The sequence below is a fragment of the Misgurnus anguillicaudatus genome, chromosome 23, assembly GCF_027580225.2.
Source record: "Misgurnus anguillicaudatus chromosome 23, ASM2758022v2, whole genome shotgun sequence".
NCBI classification, from domain to species: Eukaryota; Metazoa; Chordata; class Actinopteri; order Cypriniformes; family Cobitidae; genus Misgurnus; species Misgurnus anguillicaudatus.
In genome coordinates this window covers 19,470,604-19,498,064 of record NC_073359.2, presented here as the reverse complement: position 1 = coordinate 19,498,064, position 27,461 = coordinate 19,470,604, and the positions used below count along the sequence as shown (strand labels likewise).

General features: G+C 37.2%; 2 protein-coding genes across 3 annotated transcripts in view; one reads left to right on the top strand and one right to left on the bottom strand.

The window, feature by feature from the left end:
• The window catches only part of yjefn3 (YjeF N-terminal domain containing 3), a 52,029-nt gene that overhangs the window by 11,220 nt on the left and 13,348 nt on the right, over positions 1-27,461 (top strand). For both annotated transcript variants that reach the window (XM_055216755.2, XM_055216754.2), the window contains exon 3: positions 26,109-26,217. In XM_055216755.2, the coding sequence (XP_055072730.1) occupies positions 26,109-26,217 (109 nt within the window). The remainder of the gene's footprint in view (positions 1-26,108; positions 26,218-27,461) is intronic.
• Positions 16,697-27,461, bottom strand: part of LOC129452734 (Rieske domain-containing protein) — a 60,882-nt gene continuing 50,117 nt past the window's right edge. Inside the window, exon 3 of the mRNA XM_055216756.2 lies at positions 16,697-17,794. Coding sequence (XP_055072731.1) covers positions 17,675-17,794 — 120 coding nt within the window. The 3' untranslated portion in view covers positions 16,697-17,674. The remainder of the gene's footprint in view (positions 17,795-27,461) is intronic.

The window sequence follows — 27,461 nt, the reverse complement described above, 5'->3', positions numbered from 1 at the left end:
TGGCACCTGGGTTGTTTGTGCGCTCCCACGCAACACACATTTTCCACTTCGTGATGTTTAAGTAACGGGGGACGTCGTGGCAGAACATGGCCGGGATATGCAAATACCAGGCAGCCATTTTTAACTCATCTCTGTGTGTAAAATAGATAAAATAGACTCACTGATTTAGTATCAGCCAATAGTCAGCATCTCATTATCTCTTTAAATCCCCCGTGGCAGTAAATAAAGCTGGTAACAGCACTAATACAGTAAATCTCATAAATGTGATAAAAATGGCTCATTCCCGGACTGAAGGGATATTACGGTTTAGTTCTGCTTGCATTATTGAATACTTGTTTATGCCAAAGTATTTTATTAAGTGAGATTTTTCCATGACACACAGTGTGTTTGAAACAGGGGCGTCATGCATCTTTTATGCATGTTTTGTTTACAGGATCACCAGTGGTGGTTCTGCCTCAGTTGGTTCCCTCTTGTATCAATTTAATAGGTAATTTACTGTATATCATATTCATCAACTGTATCCATCCATCCATTTACTGTATATCTACTCTATTTATCCATCAATCCATCCATCCATTGTTCCTATCATCTACTGTATCTATATATCTACTGTATTTATCCATCCATCCATCTATCCATCCATCATCCATCCATCCATCCACTGTACCTATTATCTACTGTATCTGTCTGTCTGTCTGTCTGTCTGTCTATCTACTGTATTTATCTATCTAGCCATCCATCCATCCATCCATCCATCCATCGACTTTTATATACATTCACTGTACATATCATCTACTGTATCTATCTACTGTATTTATCTATCCATCTATTTACTTTAACTATTCATCTACTGTATCTATCCATCCATCCATCCATCCATCATCTATCTGTCTACCTATCTACCTACCATCCATCCATCTATCAACTGTATCTATCTATCTTGTTGTATCCAACCATTCATCCATCCATCCATCGTATCCATCATCAATCTATTGTATCCATCCATCCATCCATCGTATCCATCATCAATCTATTGTATCCATCCATCCATCGTATCCATCATCAATCTATTGTATTCATCCATCCGTCCATCCATCCATCCACTGTTTCCGTCCATCCATCCACTGTTTCTGTCCATCCATTCATCCATCCACTGTTTCCGTCCATCCATCCATCCATTCATCCATCCACTGTTTCCGTCCATCCAATGTATATATCCTACTGAATCTATCTATTTACTGTATGTACTCCATCTACTGTATCCATTGATCGTAATCATTAATTTGTAAATTACTATATCTATCTGTCTGTCTGTCTGTGTCTGTCTATCTATCTTCTGTATCCATACCTACAATTCATTCATCCATCCACTTTTATATCCATCTACTGTGTCTATCTATCTACTGTATCTATCTATCTATCTATCCATCCATCTATTGTATCCATCCATCCATCGTATCCATCCATCCTTTCAATGTATTTTGTCCATCCGCTGTATTTATCCATCCAACCATTCAATTCAATTTTATTTATATAGCGCTTTTCACAATTGGTAATTGTTTCAAAGCAGCTTTACATTAATAGAAGCAGGGAAAAACACAGAAAATTCGACAGATAGCTTAACATAATACAGATAGCATAAGCAGCAGAATTTGCTGTGGCTATGAATTAACATTATAAGCGAGCGTATTCGTAATGTAACGTATAGAAGAGGATGCAAAGTAAAGCCAAAGAACACTGACTCCCCGGGTTGAAAAACCCCCTAGGAGAAAAAACCCTATCCATCCATCCATCATCTATATGTCTACCCTATCTACCTACCATCCATCCACCTTTATATCCATCAACTGTATCTATCTATCTATCTATCTATCTATCTATCTATCTACCTATCTACCTATCTATCTATCTATCTATCTATCTATCTATCTATCTGTTGTATCCATCTATTCATCTATCCATCATATCCATCATCAATGTATTGTATCCATCTATCTATCTGTTGTATCCATCTATCCATCATATCCATCCATCCATCCATCCATCGTATCCATCCATCCATCGTATCCATCCATCCATCCATCCACTGTTTCCGTTCATCCAATGTATATATCCTACTGAATCTATCTTTTTTCTGTGTTTCCGTCCATCCAATGTATATATCCTACTGAATCTACCTATTTACTGTATCCATCCATCCATCCATCCACTGTTTCCATCCATCCAATGTATATATCCTACTAAATCTATCTATTTACTGTATGTACTCCATCTACTGTATCCATTGATCATAATCATTAATTTGTAAATTATTTGTCTGTCTGTCTGTCTATCTTCTGTATCCATCCATCCATCCATCCATCCATCCATCTATCATCTGTCTACCTACCTGCCTACAATCCATTCATCCATCCACTTTTATATCCATCTACTGTATCTATCTATCCATCCATCTATTGTGTCCATCCAACGTATCCATCCTTTCAATGTATTTTGTCCATCCACTGTATTTATTCATCTATCATGTCCGTCCATCCACTGTATGCTTCCGTATCCTGTATCTATCTATCTATCTGTCTTCAGGTTGAACGTTATTGGAAGATTTCATGTCACAGTAACATCAATATTCCATTAAATATTTTTATATCGCCTTCTTTCTGCAAGATTTTGTTTGATTTTTCTCTCTCATTACACACTACGCGCATGTTGCTCTTTTCTTCTAAAAGTGTTAATCATTTATGTTTTATTGCCTGTTCCTCGCTGCCACATTTTGCAGTATGTTTGATGTTTCTGACAGTAATCACTTGGAAAGCTCATTTCAATTTGAAATGCTGGTAAATGAAATTGGCTTCACACATTTTGCTTCATCAGAGTATTTCAGCATATAAAACATAACCGTCAAAAGATGCTGCAATACAGTATTATGGAAATGGAACATCCACTGTATTTGTGAAGCAGTACAATATGTGCATTGAATGCAACTATTGTGTACAAACGTGTTGTTAAATTGTGTATGTAATTACAATCATGACACCATCTCTAACCCCACTTAAACCCACCATAAACATGCCCACTTACAGTATGCACATAGTAGTTAAAGACACATAATATACAATAAAATCATTTTACCACATGGGACCATCACTCCACATATCCAAATATTGTCCCAGGATGACAATGATTGAATCCTTATTAGAGATGGTCTGAAATAAAATTCAGGACACAAAAAAGAGAACAGCTGATGGTATATGAGTATAAAAATGCGAATGTCTTTTCCTATGAGACGCTCACAGGAGGAAACAGTACAATGACAGTAAAGGAACAAAGCTTTTATTCTTCATAAGCCCTAACATGCAGGCACATTCGGTCACGCTCTAGTTTCCTGTATTAAAGCGTTATCATTCTTAAGTTTAAAATAGGCAAACAAGCTCTGAAATGCCTAAACCAAAGTGATTTATTACAAAATTCTTGACACAAATTCAAATTTCAAAATACTACCACCCGAGTAAACATTTCCCATCTGCCCTGTGGTGATAAAATCATAATAAAGTTGGCCTGTGATGGTCAACATGACTTATTTTTTAAAGTAAATTGTGAGTCTCAGATGAAGTCGCATGAGGAAGTCAGCCAGATGAGGATGTGGACCCTGTCTTGGTGATCTGGCACGGCCAAAATGTAGTTTATAGTCATCTCGGGCGATAGCTTGTTAAAAAAGGAAGAAAGAATAAAGATTGAGAGAGGAAGGGCTCTGATTGGCTCGTGTGGACAGGGCGGGGCAGGACAAGAGCAATGCTCTGAATGCTTGCTGACCCTTAGACCAGTGTTTCCCAATCCAATGTGGCACCCCACCCAGGATGTTTCAGATGTCTCTCTATATAAAACACCTGATTTAACTTCATCAGCTTGTTAGTGTGTTAATTAGAGAGACATCCCAACATTTTGGGAGGAAGTTGATGAGCTGAATCAGGTGTTTCATATAATGCGAGATTTGAAACATCCTGGGAGGTGTGCCACGTAGGAATGGATTGGGAAACACTGCCTTAGAAGGTGTTTAAATGTGATTTTATTATTGGGTACAGTATGTGTGAGTGTATTCGTATTAGTTGCATTGTTATATTTGAATGTTTTTACATTATTCAGTAGCAAGTTGAAATCCTGCTAAAACTATATCATCTATTGGATTTAATGGTTATAATGGAAATTTTTATGGCCTCTGTGGATCTCTGCTGGTATGTGTTGGGTTGTATTGGTGGGACCATTAAATCCACCTGGAATAATGCCAAAAACACATTACAAAAATGAATTTTGGTTCCTAATGGTATTTTAAGGGAAGTAATGGTTCCTAATGGTATTTTTAATGGCAACCATTAGAATTTCTGTGATGGTTTTTGTTGTTTTATTCAGCAGCGATGACTTACAAACCTTACATATACTGTCAAGAATAGGGTTGTAACGGTATACCCATGGGCGTAGATTTAGGGTGGGACGCTAGGGACATGTCCTTACCAATATTCAGGGAAGACTGAATTGTCCCTAGCAATAATTTCGACCAAACAATTAATCTGTATTTATATATATAACCACTGATGTCCGTCTTATTCTTGTGTTTTCTATTTTTTACTTATTATATATTTTTTCAGGAATCATTTAAATGAGATTAGAAATCTTTTGCAATCCCGTTCTGTAAAAATAACGCTCTGTGGTACACAAACGGTTAACAGCTTTCGTTCTCTGCAATGCCCGCCTCCGTAACTCACATCGCTAATATGATTGGCTTTGCATTTCTTTAGTCCCGCCTCTCTAACTCACATTGCTAATATGATTGGATTAGCATTTCTTAAGTCCCGCCTCTCTAACTCTCATCACTTTGATGGGCTTGTCTTATGACTCGCTACGTGTTATAGGATGGTTTCACTTTGTACAACGCGCCAAAGTTCACTCAACAAGACGCGCCGTCACGCGCGTGATTATTCGGGCTACAGGTAAGTGAGGAAGAAAGTATTATTATACCCACTGTAACTGTTTCATGCACAAAATACGGAACAAGTTGTGTCACATAATGATTCAAGGACAGTCTTTTCACCAATACACGACAATCCCATGTTAACCCGAGGAGTTGCAAGCTTGGGTCAACCTTTTATAAATGGGGTGGCAAGGTTATTTAGGGGGTCCCTAAATCCATGAAAGAAAATAACCCCAACATGGTAAAAACATGAATTTATGTCATGATTGCTGAATACTTTACATTACTGCACTGTGGTTATTACTTGCACAGATGTAGACATAATGTAAGGTTGCATTTTAAACTTAAACTATTTTTTTCACACTGATTAACTGTCTGTTAATGAAAAGAAGATTTAATGTGAACTACAGAAACGTTAATAAACGTTGTTCAGGAAACAGCATGATATACATACCAACTTCAACACTGTGATTTTTTTGGCAAAATTAAATTAAGAATTAAATATTAATTGCATATTCTTCATTGTTATAAAGTAAATATGGATTCATATATGATACAATGTGATTTATTTTGACAAAGACTTGAACAGTTACTGTTTATTAGGCTCTAGGACATAACAAATTGTTTATTATAGTACATTAAATTTGGGATGGCACCGGGGGTGGCGAGTCAGATGTCACTGAGTAAAGTGCATACTGAGTTGCCTGTTGTTTGTCAAGTTTTTGCAATGCAACCATTTTATTTATGTCCCCACCAATGCCAGAATCAAACCTACGCCCTTGGGTATACCGGTATGGCGGTATACCATGATATTAACTTTCACGATTATCGTACCGTAAACATTTGCTTGTACACGGTTTTGGTGAAAAATTAATAAAGCAGATCTCACCTGCGCTACTGCACACACGCAACTTAATTCGGCTTGACTGCTAGACTCCTCCACTCGTTTCATGTACAGCAGAGCCAGAGCCAGAGACTACAAATTCTAACCTCTATCCCCCACCAGAAAAAAGTTCTACAGTATGGAAATACTGTATCCAAAAAACAAATGCAGGGTTGTTCTTTAAGATGGATATCCAGTTTGCAAGAAATGTGGACGAAGAGTGGCTGCAAAAGGCGACACTTAAGCCCATTTAAGTGATTTATATTACATATCAATTTAAGTTGATTATACTTGAAATGCTCAAAAACTATACTCACTCACTATTTCACTCACTATATGACGATGTGAACAAATGAATATATCCAGAGCAGCTCTCAATAATTAATAAGTATTTCATTATTTTATTAAAAAAAAATAGAAATAGTAATAAATTAAGAATCAAAGTACATTTTTTTCAAAAGTGTTGTTTTTTCAAAAAAGTTTGACATAATAAACCATATGTTCAACCCAAACCCCTTATCTGTTTTTTTATTAACTTAAGGGTCGTAGCTAATGTTTATAATAATAAGTGTTTAATACCGCCAAACCGTGAAACCGCGATAGTTTCTGAGACGATTATCATAGCGTGGAAATCTCATACCGTTACAACCCTAGTCAAGAAAATGAAGATCCAAAGATATCTTTCTTTAGAACAATTTGGATATTAAGATTAAGCCCCACCTCTCGCAATCGTATTACAATGTCATAAAAAATTGTCCAAATTGGTCCACTGTAAAATAAAATCAGCCTGAAATTTAAACAACTTGGTTATGCAAGTCAACTCAAACTACTATTGACTTGTGATAAGTTGACATAACTTGACATAACATAAACAAGTATAAATTGCTTAAATTGCTTAATAAACTTAATTTGTTAAGTTAAAGTAACATAAAAATATATAAAGAGTTTGGTTCCAAAAGGTGATAAAAGCCATAAAAAAAAATTCAGCCAAAATCACTATTGTATCAGGTCAGAATTAAAAAGTCAATTCTTTATTTTACGCTTATACCACGGGTCTGTTGAATGCTGCATTCTGATTGGCTGAGAAATGTTCGATGGGTGTTGATTATTTTTCTGTAAACCGCACGTCTAATTTTTCAAATGTCTTAAAAATAGGCATCAGAGCAATGTTTGTGGTAACCGTGGTATAAGCGGAATAATTGACTCCGGTCCTTTGAATTATTTGAAAATAATGCACCTGAAATTTACCACCTTGGTGTGCATTATTTTCTTATAATTCAATGGCCCGTCGTCAATTATTCCTTACAAATCCGATATCTGCTGTGTTATTCTGTAATCTTTTCTCCCTTTTTTCCAAACCGGGACAAATGCCAGTCCTCCTTCTCTGCAGAATGCAATAAATCCGCTTAACCAATCACAGCTCACCATTCCACGCATTGTAAACAATAATGGTGTGGCTTTGAATACACATGGAATCCTAGTTTTCTTCATCTACTTTGTACTTCGTGATCAACAAACAAACAAAAACTAAATAATACTTTTGATGGCATTGATAAACCTGTGGTGGTTTTCTGTGGCGGGGAAGAAACGTAAGCCATCAAAATCTAATCATTTACGCAAGAGGCACTCGGGCATAGAAAAAATGCTGGCTGTTGCTTGTTCTCCCGACAGCATCAAGCTTCTGTCATGCTAACAGATTGACCCCAGGGAATCTTATGAAAAACTTTCCATTATTTTACTCAAGTCAACGGAAATCGAGCAGGACCAAAACATTTTACAGCTGATCGCTGTTAAAAAAGTTCAGTGATGACGTCCCAAAGATGACAGCAGCAATGACAGTGTTCTTAATATGACAGAGTAAGCATTTTGATTAATGCCATTAATGTTTATTTTTTAATCAGGGATACCACTAGTCAACTAAAATGACTATAACATGGCAAAGATGAATGCACATTTATTTATTGATTCAATAGATTTTATAATAAATCTTTGTAAATCAAATTATAGATTTGAAATTTTAATGTTATTATAACCTAAAGATGCTATGTGAAAGTTTGTAACAGAAAATAGTGGTTTTTATTGTCACTTTCTCGGTATAGAAAACACGTTTTTACAGAAATTATCAAAATGGATTTATTGCGTTTTGGATCCAAACTCTTCATATGTTGATATAATTGTTTACAGTGTAGCTGTAACTGGGGCAGTACCCTTCTAAAAGGTCCAAATATGTACCATTTGATACCAATATGTACCTCTGAGGTACTAATATGTAATATATATTTCGCTTAATTTAGCGAAAAACAATTGCTAGCCCCAAAACTTTTTTTAATGCAAAACATAATTTTTTCGAGTTCTTTTGAGTTGAAATAGGACCAGGATATGTTTTTGTTAGATGTACACATATGATACTTTATAGCTGTGATCTTATGTCTCCTAATGGCAACAAAATGTCACATGTTGTTGTCTGTGAAAGCCTTTGGCTGGAGTATGTTAGTATCACTACACAAGGAACATTGGCAGATTGAGGTCAGATGTAATACATTGCTTTGCTGGCTTGGTTTGTCATATATCTAAGACTTCCTTCAGGAAGCACTTGAGGTCTCTACATTATTTATGCCATGTAGTCTGTTTCATCGGCTATTTTTCCATTACATTTTGATTTAGTGAAGTATATACAATACTGGGAAAAGTCTTAGGCCACAACGCCACCATTAGATTTGTTGTTTTGCAATGGTATATTGATCATGTACAATTATTTCTCAGTCTCTTCTTTAGAATACAACCAGAAATTTGTATTCACTATTAAAAAACAGAATCTAATACAACGACTTCAGTTTCCTTAAAAGATTTTAAAAAGTGTTTAGGAAGGCCTTAGGCCACACTAACTAGGAAGGTTACACTTAAAGGAACAGTATGAAGGATTGTGGCCAAAACTGGTATTGCAATCACAAAACTTGTGGCTAAAACTGGTATTGCAATCACACAACTGGTGGCCAATACACAAAATGACAACATCAACATCAGTTGAGGGCTGCAACTCCACTTTTTAAGTGACAATATTCTGGCCATACCACTGTTGTCAGTGATATAAGTATTTGAAATGAAAATTATTTCTTAATGTCTAGTGACATATCAGGGCCATTTTATGATTTATTGATATAAATTTCTTACATACTGTTCCTTTAATACTGACTTTTGCACGAAATTGTGGATTTTTTACACTTTGTGCACATATTTCTCGTACTTTCTGTTTGTATCTTAATCAAGAAAGTGAAAAAATAAATATAGATGGTCATTTAACCTTCACTGAAAAAAATGATTCATTCAATTTACTCACTTTGTTTAAGGTAAGTGGTTGCAATCAATTTATTTAAGATACATTTAAACAAATGTTATTTGTTTTGTTTTGTTTTTCTATTTTTTTATATAAATGTAGCTTAAATAAATTGATTGCGACCAATTACCTAAAAAAAAATTGAGCAAATTGAATGAATAATTTTTTTCAGTGTTTGTTTAACAAGAAAGCTGGTGGTGGCCTACTGCTGCGTTCACACCAAACGCGAATAGAGCGTCTGACGCGAATGATTTCAATGTTTAAGATGCGTTAATGCACAAATAAGGCGTTTAGCGCGGTAGATGCGAATTCACCTCATCCGTGCGTCTAGTTTGCGCGAATTGAGCGTTGCCGCGGGAAATGCACAAGTTGAAAAATCTGAACTTTGGCAACCACATCTGAAATACGCGAATTTCCGAGTGAATGTCTTGAATGACTAGAATTTCACACGCGAAGTAAGAGAGTAAACTCAAAATGTTCAAGTGTCCAACTACGCGAGAATAGCGTGTTTTTGCCGCCTCTGCCGCCTCTGGTGTGAACACACAGTAAGACTTTGCACAATATTGGACTGTCAAAAAAAGTCCTGCTGTCACTGGGACAGTTCCCTTTAAAAAATGTCCTAATATGTACCATTAGGTTTGGATATGTAAATATTTGGTATGGATATGTACCTCGAAAGTACTAATATGAACACTGTAGGTCCAAAGCTGTACTTTTTGAAAGGGTTCTGGCCCAGTAACAGCAGGGGTACATATTTTAACCATTTTTTCTGACGATGTGTATTTTGCTCCATGTCCAATTAAAATATAAATAAAACGAGATCTGTATAATGACAATAATACGTAATTGTTTAGCCGGAGAGACTGTTACTTTCCCTGTAAACAGTTTAGATGAATCATCCTATATGAATTTGTTGTGCCTGCATCAACATTTGTATTAAATTATTGCCTCCAACTGGATTACATTTTAATATCTGATTCCAACTTTGTAGTAGCACCTTAACGGCAAAGTTGGATTGAATTTAGTCATTATTTATTTATTTAATATAGTCATTATTTACCCTTGCGATTTTCTTTCTTCTGGTAAACACATTACCAGTCGCAAAATGTCCGTGCTGTACTTTTCCATATAATATAAAGTGAAGCATTACCACGGCTGTCTGTCGACTCCATTTACTTTCATTATATGGAAACCATTCTGCTAAATCTCTTTTTGGGTTTCCAAAGTCATACAGGCTTGGAATGCAATAAGAGTAAATAAATGATAAAATAACATTCATTCCTTGATGATCCCAGATCTCTATAAAGCTGTTATATTGGGAACTATAAATAAAACACAGCCGTTGACCATTTAAGATGGCAAACACATAGTTGTCGCATTATTCCCTGTCAGCCTTAAATTAGCCTGTCAAAACATTTAAATGCACATATGAAATAATAACACAAGGCATTTTTATAGCCGAACACATCCGTTGCTATCTGCTAAGGTGAGGTGTACCTGCTCACCTATTATCTGTTTCGCTCGCTCTCATCCCTACATCGTTCAACCTGTCTGCAGGCACAGTCAGCTCGGCGACCTGACTCTCTCTCTGTTACCATGGTTTCCTGTACTTGCAAAGTCTCATGCAGTCCTCCAGCTATATCTAGCTTGGCACAGTCACCCAAAAACCCTCCAATTGGCATAATTCATAATTACATAAGCACACGACTGTCAAAAAAGCTACCTTGCCACTACTTCGAATGGATGTAAGGCATGCATTGTGGTGGCTAATCACATTTTCTGCTTTCTCCATCTCTGGCAAGCTCGCACTGTTAGAGAAACCAGTCGCTGGTCGATTCAAACTAAATGGTCGGACCGTCTCCCCTGACAAAGCTTTCAATATCAGGTGCATAAGCGAGCTCGTGTTTTATTGCGCATGGATGTCGAGCTGAAAGTTGGACTCTAAATGAAGTCCATATTGTGCTCACGCTCCGCCAGGTTCTCATAAGTGCACCATCGCAGGACTCCAAAAATCTATCAGCTGATGTTTAATTGTCATTTGCAGGGGAAGGCTGAGCTCCTTCAGCGATAGCTTTTCAAATTGAGTTAACAAGCCCATTTAAAGTGTTGCAGAGAGGAGTTTATGGGTCAGGGAAAGGATTTGAAACGATGCCCGTGAACTGTTTATTGATTTTTCCATCCGGTGCATTAGAAACGGGCGTAGGATTATCCTCTCTGGGACATTAAAGTATAGATTCTTGCTTTTATGCGGTTTTAAGCTCTGCTACTGAATAGACAGACAGACAGATGAGCGTCATTGGATGGTGAGCTTTACGGCTGGGTTGATACCATTTTTATGTGATGTATGTATGCCTGATTTTTAAAGGGGTGCAAATAGTACCATGCTTGTGCTATAATGTAAATAACATTGTGAAAATATAATATTGATATCTTTAACTCTTTCCCCGCCATTGAAGAGTTAACTCGTCAATTAAGAGACAAACGCTTCCCTGCCAATGACAAGTTTTTCAGGCAATCCGTATTTCCGCTATTACCGCTATTGTACCAAACTTATAGAACCTGGAAGTATCCAGCTCTGTGTATGTTTTGATAATCGCTCTTAATCTGATCTCTATCAAAAGTCTTTCACAAAATGCAATTAAGAAAATTTGATATTTTAAAGAAACCTACCCATATTTGAGAGGTGATAAAAAGAAAAGAAATAAAGGTAGGATGAAACTTTTTTGGTTTGTAAATGTATGTTTATATATTTAAAGATGAACATTTTCTGAAAGGCATTAAACTTTCGTGAAAACTGTAACAAATGCTGGCGCTGGCTGGCAACTTAAAAAAAAAAACCCGGCAGGGAAAGAGTTAATATTGACTTAGTAAGGTCACGTCAAAGATTGAAATCAATGATTGAAATTAAACTTTGACGTTCTCTCACCATTAGATTGAGACTTCAGTCTGGATTTCACAGACAGGGTCACAAATAGTTAAAAATGCAATGTTTAAGTGACATGTAACTCATTCAGCTCCATCAGGGATGATGTTAAAGGGATAGTTCACCCAAAAAAGAAAAATCTGTCATCATTTACTTACTCTCAAGTTGTTGCAGACCTGGATACATTTCTTTGTTTTGATAATTACAAAGGAAGATATTTTGAGGAATGATGGTTACCAAACCAATCAGAGGCCCCATTGACTTCCATTATAGGAAGATTATACTATGAAAGTCAATGGGGCCTCTGATTGGTTTGGTTACAATCAGAGGTCCCATTGATTTCCATTATAGGAAAAAATAATACTTTGGAAGTCAATGGGGCCTCTGATTGGTTTGGTTACAATCAGAGGTCCCATTGATTTCCATTATAGGAAAAAATAATACTTTGGAAGTCAATGGGGCCTCTGATTGGTTTGGTTACAATCAGAGGTCCCATTGATTTCCATTATAGGAAAAAATAATACTTTGGAAGTCAATGGGGCCTCTGATTAGTTTGGTTACAATCAGAGGCCCCATTGACTTCCATTATAAAAAATAATACTATGAAAGTCAATGGGGCCTCTGATTGGTTTGGTTACAATCAGAGGTCCCATTGATTTCCATTATAGGAAAAAATAATACTTTGGAAGTCAATGGGGCCTCTGATTAGTTTGGTTACAATCAGAGGCCCCATTGACTTCTATTATAAAAAATAATACTATGAAAATCAATGGGGCCTCTGATGGGTTTGGTTACAATCAGAGGCCCATTGACTTCCATTATAAAAAATAATACTATGAAAGTCAATGGGGCCTCTGATTGGTGTGGTTACAATCAGAGGCCCCATTGACTTTCATTATAAAAAATAATACTATGGAAGTCAATGGGGCCTCTGATTGGTTTGGTTACAATCAGAGGTCCCATTGATTTCCATTATAGGAAAAAATAATACTTTGGAAGTCAATGGGGCCTCTGATTGGTTTGGTTACAATCAGAGGTCCCATTGATTTCCATTATAGGAAAAAATAATACTTTGGAAGTCAATGGGGCCTCTGATTGGTTTGGTTACAATCAGAGGTCCCATTGATTTCCATTATAGGAAAAAATAATACTTTGGAAGTCAATGGGGCCTCTGATTGGTTTGGTTACAATCAGAGGTCCCATTGATTTCCATTATAGGAAAAAAATAATACTTTCTAAGTCAATGGGGCCTCTGATTGGTTTGGTTACAATCAGAGGTCCCATTGATTTCCATTATAGGAAAAAATAATACTTTCTAAGTCAATGGGGCCTCTGATTGGTTTGGTTACAATCGGAGGCCCCATTGATTTCCATTATAAGAAAAAAATATACTATGGAAGTCAATGGGGCCTCTGATTGGTTCGGTTACAATCAGAGGCCCATTGACTTCCATTATAAAAAATAATACTATGAAAGTCAATGGGGCCTCTGATTGGTTTGGTTACAATCAGAGGTCCCATTGATTTCCATTATAGGAAAAAATAATACTTTGGAAGTCAATGGGGCCTCTGATTGGTTCGGTTACAATCAGAGGCCCATTGACTTCCATTATAAAAAATAATACTATGAAAGTCAATGGGGCCTCTGATTGGTTTGGTTACAATCAGAGGTCCCATTGATTTCCATTATAGGAAAAAATAATACTTTGGAAGTCAATGGGGCCTCTGATTGGTTTGGTTACAAACATTCCTCAAAATATCTTTCTTCATGTTCATCAGAACAAAGAAATGTATGCAGGTTTGAACAAATTACGACAGAATAATCTTTTTTTGGGTGAATTATCCCTTTAAAGCAGCCACATCTGTAATACGTTCTATTTAATAGAAATTGGAAGAATACCAATTCATAAAATTCTGTGTAAAAGCATTAATTTATCACTTTAATACATAGTTTATTGTACATAGACAGGTTCAGGAACTCCATATCTCTGCAGATGTTAATAACCTGCCCCTTAAATGTGTCCCGTCATCGTAAAATATCCTTCCTCTGGCCGAATAATGTCAAAAGCAGAGTTAATCTTCGAATGAGAGCGTCACGTTCGATATATGTTTCATCTCTATCTAAACATATGTCAGGCAGGCCTGGCTATTCGCTGCCAAGTTCAGCTCAGTCCAACACTGCAGCCCACTGCTGTTCTTTGGCAATGAGATAACTTTTGCAACCAATGTGTCTGCTGACTCCATGAATTATAGCAGGTGTCATCGCCAGTCACTATATAGAAGGCCAGACTGAAACCTCTTTGAATTTACTCTTCTCATTTCTCCATTGTTCGTTGACACTGCTTGATTAAAAATGTATCCGGTGAAAAATGTAAGTGTTTTCACCGATACGTTTTGTACGAAATCTCCAAAGGCCCATATGACCGTTCCTTTGCTCGAATCTTTTATGTCATTACCGAGCAGGAACCCGAGACGCTCATTATCAGCCAGCAAGGGTTCGAGCGTCGTCCCCTTTTAGACGTTTATAATTGCTTGAAGTGTAACGTGATAGTTCATCTTCAGGAACTCCAGCATCATTAAATAATGTTAGCTGAGTCTTTCCTCCCGATCGCGTCATATGTAAGAGGAAACCTAAATGCTTTTAAATGCTTTTTAATTGTAATAGATTATATAATTGTATAATTCATATTCTATTAAGATATGCATATTGCATTTGGCAGGCACTTTCATCTAAAGTGACTTACGGTGTGTTACAAGCTATACATTTGATCAAAGTGTGTTCCCTAGGGATTGAACCCATTCCCTTTGCAATTAAGTGAATCGTCTATTACTGTTGCGTTATGCAGGTGAGTAGAGACATAACAAAGTACATTACAAATGCATAAAAAGTGCTGGGTTATTTTAAAGGGGACATTTCACAAGACTTTTTTAAGGCGTCCCCAGAGTATCATCTAGATAATTTATTATAGCATGTTAAAATTGCTACTTTAAAGGTGTAATGTGCCGTTTTTGGGTGTGTCCTGTAAAATGCAAATGAGTTGATCTCTACACTAAATGGCAGTGCTGTGGTTGGATAGTGCAGATTAAGGGGTGATGTTATCCCCTTCTGACATCACAAGGGGAGCCAAATTACAATGAGCTATTTTTTCACATGCTTGCAGAGAATGGTTTACCAAAACTAAGTTACTGGGTTGATCTTTTTTTCACATTTTCTAGCACTGGGGACCCAATTATAGCACATAAACATGAAAAAAGTCAGATTTTCATTATATGTCCCCATTAACCCATGCTGGTAAATACTGGACAGAACACACCATTGGGATGTTAGGTTGTTTTAACCCAACTTTTATAGTGTTGTATAATTTACTTTAAAACAACTGTCAATCATTTTAATTCTTCAATTAACATTATTATTATTTACGTCAATGACGTGACGTTAATTATTTTGTGTCTGTATGGTTCAATTAAATGTAAAAGGGTTAAAATTTCAAAATAAATCTGCAGATTACTTGCATACATTCTGTTTTTTGAGGACCAAGTATAACATTTCTGTTTTTATTTTATTGAATATTTGGGGGATAATTGCAAAAATGTCAATGTGGTGTAACCGGTCTGTGTCAATTGGTGTAATTAGTATTTTTTATGGAAATATAAATATATTTATAAAAAATGTGGAATAAAATATAATCATCTAGTTTAGTGTCTAAAATTTCTGGTTTTATTTTATTTTAAAAGAATATATGGGGGATAATTGCAAAAATGTCAATGTGGTCTAACCGGTCTGTGTCAATTGGTGTAACTAGTATTTTTTTAGTGAAAATATAAATATGTTTATAAAAAATGTGGAATAAAATATAATAATCTTGCTTAGCCTCTAAAATTTCTGGTTTTATTTAATTTTGAAAGAATATTTGGGGGATAATTGCCAAAATTGTCATTGTGGTGTAACCAGTCATTTGGTGTAACTAATATTAATATATAGACGGTTTCATCGTACGCACGTGATACACGTCTGGATCCGAACCTTACTTCCGGTTTCGTTTTTTTAGTTGCTAAACTGATCTCTTGAACAAATGCCTCGTCGAAAATAACAAATGTTTTGGTTTCCTAGGTAATCTATGTGTTGTTATTTTTTGCTTGTTATATAAATAAACTACGTTTAAAGAACTTTGTTGTTATTTATTCTTAGCGGAGTTTACCGGAAGTTACGTGCGGACTGTGACAGACGCTTGTTTATGTTGTTACTGCTGAAACCATCTATATATATATATATATATGTAATATTGCAAAAATGCATTACAATTTACATTTATAAATAACTAATAAAAATATATTTTAAAATGATTATTTTATTATGATTACGCTTACATGCCATCAAGGTGGATAAAATATTTAATATTTCTCATTCTTTGGCGCAATTGGCGGTTACACCATTTGACATTGTCATGTCCATTCAGTCTTAACTTTCATAAAAATGGTGCAAATTAAATTTTTTATTGCATATAATTAACATAAATACACTATGTGCATTGAAATAAAACTGATGCTTGCCTTTAAATCAAGTTTTTTTAAACGATTTTTTTAATCTTGCCAAACCATTTTTGTCACAGACCAAATGTAAAAACACTTTGATTTGAGTTGGCCTAAGTTTTTTTTACCTCCCTATCAACTTAACATCAAGTTTGTCAAATATGCTATAACTGTCAATACTGTTTTTAATTACTGTAAGTGCGACTTTACTGACATTTTTTTTTCAGATTGAAATGGCTCTGCAATTGCAAAATGTCCTTTAAACAAAATTTTTCTACTTCCACCTTTATCTTATGCAATGTTAAATGCAAGCAAATGATTGTGGTGGTGTTCACAGCAGGCCCCGTATCCATCAGCTGACATTCAAGAACGCATGTGACAATGCGTGAAAGCGATTTTGTACCGAATAAATTAGCAGATGTCAGGCGCGACATAAAGGCTACCAACCCATCCCCCATCTAAAGCCTTTCTCTCTCGTATCCAGAAGTCGAGTCGAGCTGTTGCGAACCTAGAGATGCAGGGAATGAGACTAAGGTTGTGTACTATGGTAATATCAATGTAGTTTCATTATGTTCTTTTTATACGGCTTTCACCCACTCATTTCCTTTCTCAAATCAGTACTTACAAGAATCGTGGACCGGATTTTTGTCACAAAAATAAGCATACTGGTTTAACTGGAGAGGTGCTTATTTAGCTGTCATGTGATGCACTGGAGTAATTACAGTGATTCAGAATAAAGAGAGAAACGGGGAAATGTTATCAAAGTGATTTTAAAAAGAAACTTTATTTTGGTACCCAAAAGTTTTAGAAAGACAGAAAGGCGAATTTTTAGGTGAACTGTCCCTTTAAAAGAAACTTTTTTTTTATAGAGTAAAACAAATTAATGCAATCCGCTTCAATTTCCATTTCCAACGGTTATCCATCCTTCGGGACTCAGGGTTGTTTTGAAGTCTTCGAGCATGCATACATCTTTGCAAATAGGTTTCAGCACCCGTGGGTTGGAGGTAAACAACCTCATTAGCCAAATTGTTATTACAGTTAATCAGCTGACGTATAGCGTGACTCCTCGTGGGGAAATTACAGAGACTCTTGGGACGGGGGCCGGTGAAACCTGTGGGATGATACTGTTGTTCATTTGGCTCTTCATCCGTGTGAGCGTTTGCTGAAAGAGTTATCAACAACAATTAGATGAAGCCCAGTGGAATATCAGATGCTTAGGCAAAATTGTTTTCATTTGCCTTTGTAACTACAGATCTATTCATGATTCACAGACATGTGCTTAAATATATATATGACCTAATAATAACATGAGGCAGTAAAATCTATCACATGATCCGGGTGCAATGAGGTCACGCTGTCCCCTTGTGGTGAGATTTGCGCATTGCAGTGTGCCCACCTCAGAAATGAATTATTACGGCTGTCATATTGTTCTGTTAATGCTTTGTCTGTAGGTTGACCAACAAATTTTGGAGAATCGTTTTAATTTACTTTTAACTTTCCTGTAGCTAAACTGATACAGCTTCGAGTTAGCAATGCAAAGGCCATAGTGTCGATATCAGGGAAGACAAATAGGCTACTGATAAAAATGTATGGATTGAATGCACTGTAAGCCGCTTTGGATAAAAACGTCTGTCAAATGCATACATGTACATAAATATTCAGCTTACGCTGGTTGTTTCCTGTAGCTCAACTGGTAAAGCATTACGTTAAAAGTTCAACGTTATAACGTTTTATATAATATTATATTTGTTGTTGTTAGTATTGTTACTATTATTACTATTAATAATCATTATTATTATTATTATTATTGAGTTATTTTTATGGGCATTAAAATATTCCTGTAATCATAACAATCCTTAGAATTATTATTGCTTTTACTACCATTATTGTACATATTACATAAAATACATATTATTATTATTACATAAATATGTATTATTATCCATTTAATTTATTACTATTATTTTATTATTATTATTATTATTTATATTATCTTTGTTCATAACAATACCATCATCACAATTGCTGTTTTGTTTTTGCTGTCTGTTTTGTTTTGTTGTTTAGTGTTCTGCTTAACTGTATGTTGTACACTCACTCACCTAAAGGATTATTAGGAACACCTGTTCAATTTCTTATTAATGCAATTATCTAATCATCCAATCACATGGCAGTTGCTTCAATGCATTTAGGGGTGTGGTCCTGGTCAAGACAATCTCCTGAAGTCCAAACTGAATGTCAGAATGGGAAAGAAAGGAGATTTAAGCAATTTTGAGCGTGGCATGGTTGTTGGTGACAGACGGGCCGGTCTGAGTATTTCACAATCTGTTCAGTTACTGGCATTTTTACCCACAACCATTTCTAGTGTTTACAAAGAATGGTGTGAAAAGGGAAAAACATCCAGTATGCGGCAGTCCTTTGGGCGAAAATGCCTTGTTGATGCTAGAGGTCAGAGGAGAATGGGCCGACTGATTCAAGCTGATAGAAAAGCAACTTTGACTGAAATAACCACTCGTTACAACTGAGGTATGCAGCAAAGCATTTGTGAAGCCACAACACGCACAACCTTGAGGCGAATGGGCTACAACAGCAGAAGACCCCACCGGGTACCATTCATCTCCACTACAAATAGGAAAAAGAGGCTACAATTTCCACGAGCTCACCAAAATTGGACAGATTTTCAGCATAAATATTTGAGGAGTCTGTATTATATTTTGTGCCTGGCTTGTTGAGGATAAGTGCTTCTTGGGACTTCTCTTGAAATCCCTGAACAGGTGGTTGGGAAAGGAAGTATCAAAAGCATTAGACCGGGCTGAACTTTACAAATATCACTGTGTCACAGTATGTCAGGAAATCTCCTCCGGCAAACTCGGCTTGAGAGCAGTTGAGCTCTATTGGAGACTGTAAATGCCAGAATGCTGCAGTACTGCATGTGGTGGGACATCTGATGCCAGTGATCAGAGTTCATCAGTTTTGACCAAAAAAAAAAAAAAAAAATCAGTCGCTTTGGTACATTTCTCGAATCATCCTCGACATTTGTAAAACAGTAAGTGCGTTCAAAAAGCAAAACACTTACTGTTGTTCACCTCTCAAAAGTAAATGTGTCAATGAACATGTCAGTGTCATCAGTATGACAAGTCATTGTGTCATTGTGTACGGATAAGACAGTCAAATTGCTTGTTGTCAATATAACAATTTACTCTGGAGGGATGATCTGTTGTAAACTATGGTTAAAGTTTTAATGTCAATTATTGTAAATTGTACAGTAAGTTACACCTTAGTGTATGTGGAAGTTTGATTGCAAGAGACTTGACAAGATTCACATGTATGCTTTTACTGTGTGCATAATTTGTTGACAGACCATATCATTGCCATACAGAAAGTAAAAAAAAAGTAGAAATGTGAACATAAGACAATTTCCTTTGGGAAAACTGTATGCAGTGCTGTAGGAATTACTGACATTCCTGTCTGTTGGGCCACAAATTCTCATCCACATCACAACAAATATCTTCTCTTGCGGTGCATCATGGAAAGAATCGTTTAGTGCAGTGGCTTTCAAACTGGGGGCCGCGAGATGGTGCCAGGGGGGCCCCAGTTTTATGACATTTTATGAAATACATTAATTTATCATGAATTCTGTGTAATTAAACCTAAAAAAAATAAGGTTTATAACCAAAAGCACTACTTTTTTGAATAATTTAATGTTTTAAAACAGTTTTTTGTCACACATTTTCTTTGGGGGGCCGCGAAGGAATGCACCGTACATAAGGGGGGCCGCACACTGAAAAGGAACCACTGGTTTAGTGTGTCTTATCCAGCCTCTGCAGGCATCTGCTGTGAGTAATGTCATCACACGCTGCATCCATGCAAGCCAAAATGGTCATCTGTGTATGTGGCTGGTATCACTTTCCATCTCCATGCTGAGAAAAATTCCTTAATTGGGTTAAGGAATGGAGAGGAACTCCCTTAGCATCCTGTTGTGTGCTGCAAAGCATTGCCTGATGATGCTGGAGCGATGGAACTAATATTGTCCCAAACTATCACATACTTTGGCAGGTCATCTCCAATCTGAAATCCCTGTAGAGAGTGTCTAAAAAAGACACTTTGTATTGTATGGCCCAATCACCTGAATGCAATTTTGTCCTTCCATTGTCAGACATTGTAACATTGTGTTGTGCTCCAGCTATATATATACTTACCAGTTGATGGTTCAGTCAGGCAGGTAGATAGAAACGATAGATAGGTAGACAGAGAGAGAGAGAGAGAGAGAGAGAGAGAGAGAGAGAGAGAGAGAGAGAGAGAGAGAGAGAGAGAGAGAGAGAGAGAGAGAGAGAGAGAGAGAGAGAGAGAGAGAAAGACCGATAGAGAGACAGATAGACACATATATATGAAGACAAATAAGTAGATAGACAGATGGATATACATGAAGATAAATATATAGATGGATAGACAGACTGATAGACAGAATGATAGAGACAGAGAGAGACAGACAGACAGACACGTATATAGGAAAATAATTAGATAGATAGACAGACAGATGGATATACAAAAAGATGGATGGATATAGATAGACCGATAGAGAGACAAATAGACATAAATAGATAGACAGATGGATATACAGGAAGATAGATAGATGGATATACAGACAGACTGATAGATGGACGGAACAATAGTGACAGATAGAGAAAGACAGACACATAGGAAGATAGACAGACACATATATAGGAAGATAGATAGATAGACAGACAGACAGACTGATTGATAGACAGACACACATAGGATAACAAATTGATAGATACATGGAAGATGGATAGATGGATGGATAGATAAATAAATAGACCGATAGAGAGACAGAAACAGACAGACCAACAGATAGACACATATAGGAAGACAAATAAATAGATAGTCAGATGGATACAGGAAGATAAATAAATGTATAGATAGATGGATGGATAGACAGACAGACAGACAGACCGATAGATAAGACAGAACGATAGCGATGAGAGAGAGAGAGACAAAGAGACAGACACATATATAGAAAAAACAAATAGATAGACAGACAGATGGATATACAGGAAGAGGCATGGATAGATAGATAGATAGATAGATAGATAGATAGATAGATAGATAGATAGATAGATAGATAGATAGATAGATAGACAGACATACAGACTGATAGAGATACAGAGACAGACAATAGAAAGACAGAAAGAGAGACACAGACACATACAGTGCAAAAGTCTTAGGCCACCACCACCAAACTTGTTGTTTTAAAAGTTTTAATGTCCATCCATATTTATTTTTCAATCTATTTTATTAAGATACAAACAGAAAATACAGGAAATATGTACAAAAAAATGAAATTTTCAGGACTAAATGTCTTCTTTAGGCATTGTCAGTGTTTAGTGCGACCTCTCATGACACGAAACAAATCTTGAGCGTTTTTGAGCAGAATAAAGTAAAAAGACTAATTTCTTTAAAATTACAAATAAGGATTTAATTTTATTTATGTTTAAGAGATCCTGCAGTTTCCTGCTATCGCTCAAGTGGAAGTGGAGTTTACCCTAAAATCTCGACACATCAGTTTACACTTTTATACAGTTTTTAATACTATATATACATTTTCTGTATTTTCTGGATGTATTCTATTAAAGAGACTGAGAATTAATTATATATGATATATGATCACTATAACAAATAGATATATAGGGCCCTATTTTAACAATCTGAAACGCAAGTGCGAAGCGCAAAGCGCAAGTGACTTTGTGGGCGGATCTTGGGCGCTGTTGCTATTTTCCCGGCGGGAGAAATAACTTGCGCCAGGCACAAATCAATAAGGGGTTGGTCTGAAGTAGGTTCATTATTCATAGGCGTGGTTTGGGCGTAACGTCAAATAAACCAATCAGAACGTCATCCAACATTCCCTTTAAACGCAAGGGCGCAAGTTCCAGGGCGAGTTGCTATTATTATGATGGATTTACAAGGCGCACGCCAGGAGCGGTTCACAGCAGAGGAGACCCACATTCTTGTAAGAGCAGTCAAAGACAGAGAAGTTGTTTTGTATGGGAAGGGGAGAAACCCGCCCAAATCAGCGTCGGTTAAACAGGCGTGAGAGGAAATAGCCACAATTGTCTCATCAGCTGGCTTCCCCATCGTTGCGCCAAGCGCTAAAATGGCCCTGTCCCAAATGGCGCACTTCATGTGGACTTTCGGTCTCGTGGCCTTAAATTGCGCGTTCTCGCTTAGTCTACGAGTCCGTAGGGTGTCCCATCTGTCATTTTTACGCTTTGAAGTGTGCTCATCAGCGCCTCCTTTGCCCCCTTGATGCGGTCTTCAGCGAAGCCCGCACTGCAGCAGGCTTCGCGCACTTTGCCAACCCAGAAGTCCTTGCGAAAGGGCAATCAGACCAATCAGACGACGGAAGGGAGGAGTTCACACTGACAGGCAACTTATCTACCTATTTCCGGTGTGATGCTCGAGTCTGTCCCAAAATACGACTCCGATGCACCCACGTGGACTCGCATCAAGGGTCCCTAAAGTCTGGACTACGTGATGTGGACTCTGAGGAGGACCACAAGTCCGGAGTGTGCCATTTGGGACAGGGCGAATGATGTGAGGAGACGGGGGAATCCAAAGCTTGCCAGCATAAATCGGGAGGTGAATCTGCCTCTACACATGACCTGACGCCAGCAGAGGACATCGCTGCGTCCACCACCCTCACCGCTGGCGCTGAAAGGGTTTGGGGGCTTTGAAATCGGAAACGCAAGCCAGGTCCAACCCCAAAGTACACTTACAAATCAAGCTCATATACATTAAGGCCATGCTTACATTAGAGCATTTGCGTTTTAAAACGGCATTTTAAAATGAAAACGATCCTCGTTTATACTGGCATTTTAAAAAGAATCTTCATCCACACTATACACCACCATAAACGCATGAAACATGACCAATCACGTAACTGGGCATGCGCATAAAAGTGTAAAAAAAACGTATTACTCTAATAATAGCTTACCTTTGCACGTTTACGCAGCCTAGGGGGTGTGCGATATTGACAAAAATTCATACATGGGTCCTTTGCTGGCAACTATAACAGACACTATTTTTGTGTTTGGGAAAGTCTTATACTGTTCTATTTCCCCCCTACAACATATTAATATGATTAATAGGTTAATTTTGATTAAAAGGTCTTTATTATTTAAAAAGAAAGCATTCAAGTGAACAGTACTAAACAGTAGCGAACTTGAAGCAAAAATCAATTTCAGCAAATGCAAACTTCAATCAAACAAAGTAAGAAGTGAAGTATTGCTTTAGACTACCAGAAATGCTTATTGCATTAATTTTTAAAAGTGTGCGAGGTCCGTGCACGTCCTCCGCTAGCAACGCACAAATAGCTAAAAGGCCTAAACAAGCATTATAATAATGACGTTGAGTTTATTGTTTTTATTAATTTATATTCACAAAACTTATCAACAAAACATCGATTAAAATTAAGAGACAAATTAACTGAAACGAAATTCATTTTAAAGTAGCAAACAAAACTTACATTAAACTGGAAAATAATGTCTGACCCATTACAATTCTCCCTTCATATTGGCCTTTGCAACGCCTATATGGCATTTAAAATTACAGTCTATCTTTCGTAAGCTAACTAAATTTAAACAAAACATAAACACATTAAACCCAACAATACTCAAACATTCATATAAAACAGACATCTAAAAGGATACATGTTAAAACAATCCGATATAGCGTTTATAATAGCTGGTTGGTAGATGTTTACTATTTTTAGCAAAACCTCCGTTGCAAACCAATATTTACATGAATAAAATAATGTTTACTTTGAAAATGATGCGCTGTCACGTTAACATCAGCTGTTCGTTTACATAAGACTCCGTCTACGTTCATTTACACTCAGAGCAACGTCTGAGTTCTCAAACTAAAACAGGGTCTTCAGCGTTTGCGAACGAATCCGTTTATGAGGGTCGAAAACGGTGATGTAGTGTAGATGAAAGGCGTAAACGTAGCAAAAGTAACGCGTTTTAAAGCATAAACGCATTAATGTAAACATAGCCTAAGGTTTCTTATGAAAACATTTTAATTATTATTTACATAAAATAAACGTAATACAGCCACACAACAAATGGTTTCCCTTATCTCATGTGTTAATATTTTTTATTGTAACAATTAATGATTTGCAAAAATAACTGTTGCATCTGTGTAGATTAGATAAACAATGCGCGTTGTGCACGCTATACATTATGGTCAAGCATGCGCCCTTAAAATAGCATAATGAACTACGCGCAACGCGCCACCGACTTTAGACTAGTTTTTTTTTGGTTAGTAGCGCAATTGTTTTTTGAAACTGCAAAATAGCATCAGGGATGGTTTGCACCGGAACACGCCTCCTTTTTTGCGCCCAGGGAGCGCAAGTTCATTCCCTAGTTTGCCGACGTGCGTCTGTGGAGGGAAAAACCCACTGTGCGCCGGTGCAAAATAAGAAATGATACATGCGTCACTGACAAAGTCAATTGCGCTGGGTGCAAGATAGGGCCCATAATCAGACAGATGGATGGTAGATAGACTGACAGACAGACAGGTAGAGCGGGAGAATGTACAAAATGTTCTGTTGCTTCACAGAAATGTCCCCAGTAACAAACCCTGTCTGACAGTTGGGCCGCAGGATGCGGACTCATTATTTTACTTTCTTCTAAAGCTCAGGTGAGAGAGCCAAAGTAAAAAGATTTTCCCATAAACTGAAAATTGCACAGTAAAGCCAAAAGCACCCCATCCAAACAGCTTAGAGGGCTCGATAATATATAATCATTTTATAAATAGCACTTCCTCTGCCTCAGGCAATAAGAGACAACAAAGGCAATATAATGCATCTGTTGTCTTGGAAACGCTGAGGAAAATGTCTCCGGGGGAAAATAATGAGTTGGAAAAGTCCTACGAGCTATTTAGAAAGACCATAAAGCTTGCAGAACAACTAAACCCCATCAACAACAAATAACACAGCAAAGTCCTTAAAGAAGCTCGGCCAACATTCAGAAAATAATTTATAATCATCCGACCCCAACAGCAACATCATGTCCAAACTAACACCAGCAGGGGGCTCTGAAGTAACAACCAGCGCTCAACATCTCCATCCTAGGTTATTAAAAGACTCACCATGTCTAAGTTTGAAACAACAGCCTGGATTTTATAGTTGTGCCTGCTCCCATAAACTGTAACTGTAAACTTGAATGTCGACTAAACGGGTATTAAGCACAGAGACGCATCGCCTGGTATGGATGATATTTTCAATACAATGTGCTCAGAATACACACAGTAAATGTCAGACGATGTATTGAAGCCTTCGGTTTCCATGTAACCAAACCCACAGTTTCCAACCTGACACTTGTAGTGTTGATGCCGAAACGCTAAGCATGATGTATTTATTGTTCCCAGCTGAATGCTAAGCTCTTATTTGTCTTTTATAGTAAAACAGAAGTGGCGACCATCGAGACGGAGCTCCTGAGAGACTATCGCTTCGGCCAGCAGCAGCTGATTGAAATATGGGGTCACGCCTGCGCCGTCGCCATTACAAAGGTTTGTCAAACAGTGAGATGCACTAGTGCTGGTTAAATCCTGTTTTAATCCCATGTTTAATATGTGTGCATTACACGCCGCTAAATTTACTGCGCACAGCATCTGCGTGCATTTGCTGAACTTTCACCAATCCTCTTAGGGGACGGGGTCTGCTTAATGTGATGATGAAAACAGCTGGAAATCTTTGATCTCGATGTTTCTACAGAGGGATTTCCAGCATATAGCTTACAGCACTTTAGGTTATTATTATTAGTAGGGATTAGTAAGGCATTCAGTGCATAATTTTACATTAAACAGAATCCATTATATCTGTCAATCCGAAAAGGTTTTGTCTACTAAGGGAAAATAACATTAAAATTCTCCAGCAGATTGTTTAAATTCAGAACCTGGCAAGGTTTTGAACCCAGAACTGCTTGTAGCAAAAGCAAGAGAATAAATGTTGGTTGAAATACAGGTTAGATTCGAAGGTTTGCACCTTATTTTACCTCTGCTTATAAATCCATCTCTCACAAGTTCAATGCACTATAATTAAAGGTGTTGAAAGTGTCTCGCTTGTGGCCGGACTGTAGTCAGGCAGTCGCAGGGCTTACCAGGGTCCTCAGGGCGGCCTGAGGGTTCAGACAGAAGCCGAGCCAAAACTGAAGCGGGCCCAATCCAGACCACTGCGGTCACACAACAACGGCCTCTCCATCTGGATTCAATCAGGCTGACAGGCAGCACGGGGCTTCTTTTGACCTACCTGAGAGTCGGATTAAGTCTCAAATTGTTTCCTGATTTGGCTCGTGTGAATGTTCTTTCTCCGTTAAATGAGTTTTACACGCTGAACCTTGCACCTTTAAAAAAATTCAGTCACGAGCAGCCTCTACAGTTAGCATCGGCAAACCTTTCTGTACTGTGACCTGTGCGAGGTCGTCATATATTGCAACTAAAGAAAACACCCTGGTCAGTAGCTCAAAGACCGCCATTACGTCAGCACATTTGTTGGTGGGGGGAGATCTGTCAGATGGTTTTACCACTGTGATTTCACAACCAAACCATCTACCCGAGTTTAGATGCCAAAAGCAGCGTCATCTGTCTACATTGGGGGGTGGGGAGGATAAATTCTTTGGTGCGAGTTGCGTCAAAGTCTGTGATGATCTTTCTCTGCTTTATATTTTAGGAAGTTTTTTTATCCCATGAATGTGTTTTGAGTTAGGAATAGATTTATGTGACAGAAAACTCTGCACAATACTGTTTGTATCCCC